The 7262-nt window shown below is 47.3% G+C and overlaps 1 protein-coding gene across 1 annotated transcript; it reads left to right on the top strand.

Annotated features, from left to right (window-relative positions):
• Nucleotides 1-1395: 1395 nt before the first annotated feature.
• On the top strand, nt 1396-4061 carry LOC120906713 (synaptic vesicle glycoprotein 2B-like). Its single transcript, XM_040318598.1, has 5 exons — nt 1396-1531; nt 1598-1663; nt 1728-2052; nt 2287-3282; nt 3365-4061. The coding sequence occupies exons 1-5, from the start codon at nt 1513-1515 to the stop codon at nt 3573-3575; spliced, it is 1617 nt and encodes a 538-aa protein (XP_040174532.1). The 5' UTR covers nt 1396-1512; the 3' UTR covers nt 3576-4061.
• The last annotated feature ends 3201 nt before the right edge of the window (nt 4062-7262 follow it).

The following is a 7262-nucleotide window of genomic DNA, read 5'->3' as shown; positions in this document are numbered from 1 at the left end:
CTATTGAATGAAGCTAATATTGGAGATTTGATTTACAGGAATGATAGCTAACAGTCTTTATTATATGATTACTTCAACACTTTCAAAATTAAACAAATTGAAATCAGGCTTCGCAGAGAAAGTTACACAGACGTCAATTTACTTCAAATATTCATGAACACTAAGGAAATGTTGCGAATATATTTACTTTTGCTCAGTTGAGGTATGCATTTCATTGAATCGATTGATTGAAGTTGGCATTGAAAAGATGATTACCTGAAATAAAAGTCTGTAGAATTTATGACCAACGCTTTCAAAACCAAACAAAAAATAAGCGCAACAGGTTTCACAGACGACGCAAGTGAAGTGACGCATAGGTCAATAAAAGGGCTTCGGCTGCAAATACTATGACACGCTATTGCAACCTATTTTAATGAAAAATGCTATAGGAAGACAATACGAAGACTGTATGAACCATACCACTATTTTGCGTAGTCAGCTAAACATGGAATGTTTTTCGTAAATTTGTTGTTCTTAAGAAATCAGTTATCAATTTGCCGGACATGGCATTACTTGTTTGTAAAGCTTTTTGATATCTACTAAATGTATGTTTGTATCGATATGTTTTTAGTCTTTAAGGCTTTTGTATCGCAAAGACGGATATTCAACTGTCTCTGCGGAGGTACGGACAGATTCTAGATTTGAACCCACGACGGGCTTGTAGTTAAGTCGCGCGTTTCGATTACTGTACCACGAGACTCCTTGGAATTGTAAGCCTGGTTAATCCTCTCACAAAATACATACCTTTGTCGTCAAGCGTGTACAAAGTGTTACCTTGATACAATCAGCAGAAGCTGTAAAGATGGTAGTACATCTTTCAAAATTTGTTTGGAGCACCACCATCACTCAATATATGACGCCAAGACGCCCTTCACTCTGCACGTGTTTATTATTGTCTTCGTTTGCCAGCGAGAATCTCCCGACGCTATGCCTAGCCTCTTGTATATACAGTGGTCTACTAGCAACGGCATTGTGGAGCTTGTACCATTCTCGGTATCCCATATCGTCATACGCACACATACACCACACACAATCTATGCGATCATGATAGGAGGACAAAACATGAGTCTGCCTGCCCGACAGGGAATGGTTGGGATTAGAGCATCGTGGTCGTAGCTGGAAGTCTGTTCCTTTCGTACATCGTGCAAAAGGTAAATCCGTAACACCGTAGTTGTTGTTAGGTCAACTGGGCAGACAAACTTGTAGTTGGTATCTTACTCAGCTGGTGTGGCATTCGCTCACCGGTGTAATCTTCGACGCTCTATCCATGCACAGCTGATGGAGAAGGAAATAGGTGAAGATTTACAACACTGTTCGCTTTTTTATTGAACCCGTGCACGGGCGACGGCGTGGACATCTCGGATATAAAGAGATGACTTCAACAAAACCAAGTCAGTGTTGTTTGGCTCGCAAAAAAGTCGACATACATTCATTGGACAGTAGCGTCAGCTCTCACATACTAGATGCGGTATAATGGACACTAAACCGACAGGTACGCAAGACTAGACATGTTAGAGTGTGTAACGTGTTTACATTTGTGATTTTCTTTATTTTTTAGAATCGAAGACACTGCCCCCTGCCCAGGCACGTCCCGTAACGCTGGAGGAGGCATTCCTAATGACGAGTAAGACTTCAACGAGCGTTGAGAGATCGGACTGAACCAATCTAATGTTGAACCTTTTCTTCAGAGTTTGGGCTGTACAATCTGTGCCTGATCGCCATTTCCGGCATCATCTTGGCAGCCGTGCTGCTCGAAACGCTTGGCATTAGTTACGTGCTGCCAGTGGCCGAGTGCGACCTGCTGCTGACCACCAGGGAGAAGGGCGTGCTGAGTGCCATCTCGTTCGCGGGCATCATTTGCAGCTCGCATCTTTGGGGCTTTCTGGCGGATACACGTGGCCGGCGGGCAATCATTTTGCCAACGCTGTTTCTTGCCTTTGCCTCATCGGCTCTCTCTAGCCTAACCACAAACTTCTGGTTGATCACCGTGATGCGATTCTTGACGGGATTTTTGTAAGTAGCATTACTGTAGACGACCTTATCTGCCTGCAGTAAGCTGCGCACGTGTTGGGCGGGCTCTCTAAATGCTACCGTACCCTAGCCCCATTAAGACTTGTTGTTTTCAAATGAGCACCATACATGCATGCAGATAAGTGAGCCTTTTTAGCCGTAAGCATACACTACCGTTTGTGTATAGCTTTTGCGGCCAACCCTATTTACACCGGTTACACTTTGTCTCGCACGCAGCATTTCCGGCCCATCCGCCACTATCTACGCGTACCTGGGGGAATTTCATGGCAAGCGCAACTGCTCCCGTGCAATTATGGGGGCATCGTTTGTGTTCGGTCTCGGCTCGATCCTGCTGCCGCTGATCGCCTGGTCCATCATTAACCAGGAGTGGGAGCTTGCCATCCCGCTGCTCGGCATCGTCTACCGGCCCTGGCGATTGTTTCTGGTCGTTTGCGCACTGCCCAGCTTTGTAGCCGCCCTGGTACTGCTCGGACTGCCCGAGAGTCCGAAGTATCTGCTGGCCCGCGGACGGGAGCAGGAAACGATAGCCGTACTACGCAGCATGTACCGGTGGAACGCCGGTAGGAAGGATCCGCCGCTCGCGCTCACCGGCGTACTCCAGGAAACGGAAGCGCAACAGACAAAGGTGAGGCGTGAGGAGGCGGCCAGCGGCAAGAGCATGGTGGGTCTGCTGAAACAGATGTGGTACCAGACGGCACCACTATTTATGGGCTCGTACCTGAAGCGGACGGCGATCCTCTGTGTGCTCCAGTTCGGCATCTATCTCACCTCGAGCGGGATGTACATGTTCTTCCCGGACATACTGAACCGGATAGCCGAGCAGCAGGGCAAGGGTGTCGAGCGGACGACCGTGTGCAATGCGGTGTACGCCACCAGGTTCGACATCCAGGAGCTGGCGGGCTTGGGCGGCAATGGGACGGCCCGGTCCGACCTGTGCCACCAGAAGCTGGACATTTCCGCCTACGAGCATTCGTTCGTGCTGGAAGCGATCTATGCGCTCGGGTTCGCCGTCATCGGGCTCATCATCAATGCAGTTGGGCGACTGCCGATTCTGGTGTTTATTTTCGCGCTCTGTGGCACCTGCGGCGTGCTGATCGTGTTCATCGATCTGCCTCTGCTGGCCATCTGGTTCTATCTGATCCTGCTCACGTGCGGCTTCTGCATCAGTGTGGTGAACGCTTGCACCATTGACCTGTACCCTACGAATTTACGGTAAGCTAGCTAGTTCGGGTCAGTTGGTTGGCTCGAGGAATACAGGATGATGATACGTTTTTGCTTTCTCTTTGCAACACAGAGCGATGGCAGTTTGCATCTCGCTGATGTTCGGACGGCTCGGTAGCATTGTTGGCTCGAATCTGGTCGGCTTTCTGCTCGACACGCACTGTGAGCTTACGTTCTGGATCTCCGGTCTGCTGCTGGTCGGGTGCGGAGTGCTATCCTTCTTCATACCCAACATTTACAAACGGAACGTGTCGGAAGATCGGCTCAGTGTATCGTCACGATGAGAGAAGCACAGTTTGGGGCATTCTAACGGTTAGGAAATGTTTTTTTTTTTGTAAATTGTGACATACCTTACGACTATTGCAACGAACCTAAACTCAGGAATCTGAAAAGGGTGCCAACTAGATCACCATATAGTTAACGTTGGCTCATGAATCTTGACATCCAACACTCTCCGATTTGTTTTTGAAAACCAAGTTGGAAATCATATGAACGATTCATTCACTTTTTTTAAATTCATAACTGTTGCAAGATTAAGATTCAAGATTTAATTTCGTAATTTTAATAATGCTCGCTTGAAGATTACCATAACTCAACATCTTGAAAATATTCATAAAGTTTTGCGCAAACTATGCCGCTTACAGTTAGTGTGAGTAGTTTTTTATCTTGTGTATAATATAGAGACTGATACCTTAAAATCATCGCAATGGAAAACAAAGCGTTTATTTATAAACTTGTTCGTAGCAACTCACATCTGTAGCAATATTAAATCACAGCAACATGTTGGCTCGATTTGGTTCGGTTGTTCGTAGCCGATACCGATCATCCTGATAGTCGTCCAAAAATGTTGTAATAGTGTGCAAAATCTCACAGTCATAATTCTGGCGCTGTGTTGCTTCAAGTAACATTTTGCAACTCACAAAACATCTGGGTTTTACAAAATAATAAAAATCTTCGTAAAACGCTAATAATACCCGTGATTCATTCATGGTCGTTAAAACTTCTGAGATCACAGTGCGTCACGTGCCACAAGTCCGTCGGAGGGTTGGGCAAATGTCAACCAAAGCCAACCTTCCCTCCTTCCCATTGCAATTGACGGGGAAGGTCCGGTGTGTCACATTCATTTGAATAAAAAATCAATTAATCCAAACGCGAAACCACGGACCCCGCGGCCCGGGGTGAATCTAAACGAGTGTCCTCATTTACGGCACATCAAACACTGACCAACGGTAGGCAGGCAGGTAGGGGCAGGCAAGGGGGCAATGACGGGGACTCGGGACCTGTGCCGGCGCCGCTAAACAGTGACTGGCCCTTGCCGTCTCTCGAGCCAGTCCCGACGCGTCCCAAGGGCTCTCCATCATCGGTTAACACTGCGGGTCTTCCCATTCTCTGTCAGCACCCTTCACTTGGTATACAAAACAGATCCGTTCCCCTTTCATATTCGGCGTGTGCCTTTCGCCGTGTCGCTGTCGCCGTCTCAATTGCTAGTAAAAGGTTGTTTTCATATTTCCCCTTCGTTTCTAGGATATCACTTTTTTTGTTCGCCTATCTCTCGGTTCCGCTTTCCCTCGCACGTCGTGATATGCCAGCGTTTGATTTGACACTTTTCCCATCAACTCATCGGTGTTGCCGGGTTGCCGGGTTCGTCCTTCGGGGTAGGGTTGGTGGGACAGGTAGCTTCCGATGTACTGGGCCCCTCTCGCTGACTATATTTTATTTATGTCTCATTCAATTATCCGTCATCTATATTCATAACTCAGCAGCCGAGGTGTGTCGATTGCAAAAATGGGACAGTGTCAACGGAGTGCAACTCTGCTTCCGCTGGTTTGGTTTTGTTGGAATATGTTTTAAACCTTTTTGTTAATGCAGCCAACTGCTAGAAGAATTGATGGAGAACCCAGCAAGGAACACACCGTGGAGGATAATAATTGTTTGCCGGATTGGTTGCGGTCTACCCTACCCGGTGTAATGTCTTCTGGCGCTACTGCTCATAGAAATCTCGCTGTGGGCGCCAGAGCAAGTCATCTATTACCCACGCAATTCCGCAATTCAGGACGCAAGATAATCAAGATGGGGCCAAAGAAATGCCACAAACAATGCAATACCTTCGTTAGGTTTCTTTATTACGAATAGTAGAAAAAAAGTCAATCACTCCCTTTCGCCTGAATAATATTCTCCTTTTTATGCGATGTTTGGGTGGCGAGGGCGGTGAAGTACTCGCATCATCCAAAAAACAGAACTCCGAAAGAAACCCCACACAGAAACATAAATAATGATGATAAAGTCAGGCGCGCTAAGAATCGGCAATAAATCATCGAACTGTTTTATTGTCCTGGTGCCGGTGTAGATCGATTCCATTTCACCGGCAGAATCCGGCCGGAGGACTTTCTTGGCAAAGAAACAAGAAAACAAAACGAAAAAAACGACACAAATGTTCCCGTCACGGGAGCCTGGGAGTGGAATTGAAAAGCGGAAGCACCAGTCAAAGCGGCAAATTTTTAGAGCGACACAATCCCTCTGCGTAGGATACTTTCGTTCGTTCAAGCCATGTGTGTGTGTGGCAGTAATAAACGCGCCACTTCAGCACACTCCCGCAAGACCGTTCGACGCGTCGTCTTCTTAATGTGTATTTTTTTACTTTCGGGGATTTTTCGGGACCGATAACGAGATTTGTCGGTAGCGCCACACACACAGCGGGACACGTGGCACACGCGAAACGCGACCGAAGGTAGGTGCAAACGTTATGTGTACAGATCCCACCCAACCGCAACTGTCCTTAAGCTAATGTAATTATTACCCTACTGTATGGCGATGCACGGTCCGCGAGCGGTCGCACTGAGCAGTTGTGGGTTGTGGATTTGAATGATTTTTGACGCGTGCCGTCGATCTTGATATCCCTTGTGCCGTATCCGCCGTAGGAGCTGAAGCGCACTTAAAGGGAGGGCAGCAGCTAGCTTCAAAAAAAAGAAAATAAAAAAAAGTACAATTCCTTCCAAATGAGCAGCGAGTGACGGGCTAGGGGGCTAGGGCGAGGCAAGTTTAAACAGTTTTTAACTGCACCCATTTGCGCAGCAGCGTTCGGTTCGTGCGCATTCAGCAGTGTGCCTCTGCGGTGCGCTATGTTGTCCGGGTTGGCACGCCTTTTTAGCATTTTTTGTTGTTGTTGTTGCTGTTGTTGTTCGGGAAGGGTCGCGTGCGTGTGAAAAAGTGCACCGGAGGACGCAGCTAGCAACCTTTGCCAGTGCGCGGCTGTTCGGTCGGCCGATTATCCTAGAAATTAAATTTTATGCGGTGCATAAGCGGGTCCGCCAGAAGTCCGTTTGGCCTCCGGGGTGGTCCGGGGGCAGGGGCACATGGCAGGATGTCTGGGTTTGTGCCGGTTTCATGTCACAGCTGATCTGCTAATGAAGCTTGTCGGCACGTTCGTCGGGTCATTGCTGGTAGCTGGATGCCATTTGTCGGGAGTGGTCGCATTTTCCCAGGCTTTTACACCAGATCTTGCAAAGGGGGAAAGCGGACAATGCAAAGCAGAAGAGTCTGGAATGGTTTTTGATCTAAAAAACGGAAAAAAATAGTTGAAATTTAGGTCACCACGTTTCGTCGTTTCGGAAGATGAACAAGACGGCCGGAATAGGAACTTTTTCAACTGTAGGAGGTCACGTAGATGAGATCTCTCCTTCTTTTGGCTCTGCTAGACATGTCTTGGGCAGATTCCAGCAAATGTCAATCTCAATTATTTGATTCGGCTAAGATGTCAACACGATTATCGCCCAGCGCCAAGTCCACCGCGAAGTTACTGTAGCTCCATAGAACATAGATGCTCACTCCGTAGTTAAAACCTTTCGTGATCTTTCACAACATAAAATATTACGAAACACATCGGGAATATCTGGAAATAACACATCAATCGATTAATTTTCCGATCATCAGTTCTGCTGATCCATCGCTTTATTACATTCCCCACAACCTCC

This window comes from Anopheles arabiensis, chromosome X (assembly GCF_016920715.1).
Source record: "Anopheles arabiensis isolate DONGOLA chromosome X, AaraD3, whole genome shotgun sequence".
In the NCBI taxonomy this organism is placed as follows: domain Eukaryota; kingdom Metazoa; phylum Arthropoda; class Insecta; order Diptera; family Culicidae; genus Anopheles; species Anopheles arabiensis.
The sequence above is the reverse complement of the archived record's forward strand: the minus strand, read 5'-3'. Positions and strand labels throughout refer to the sequence as shown.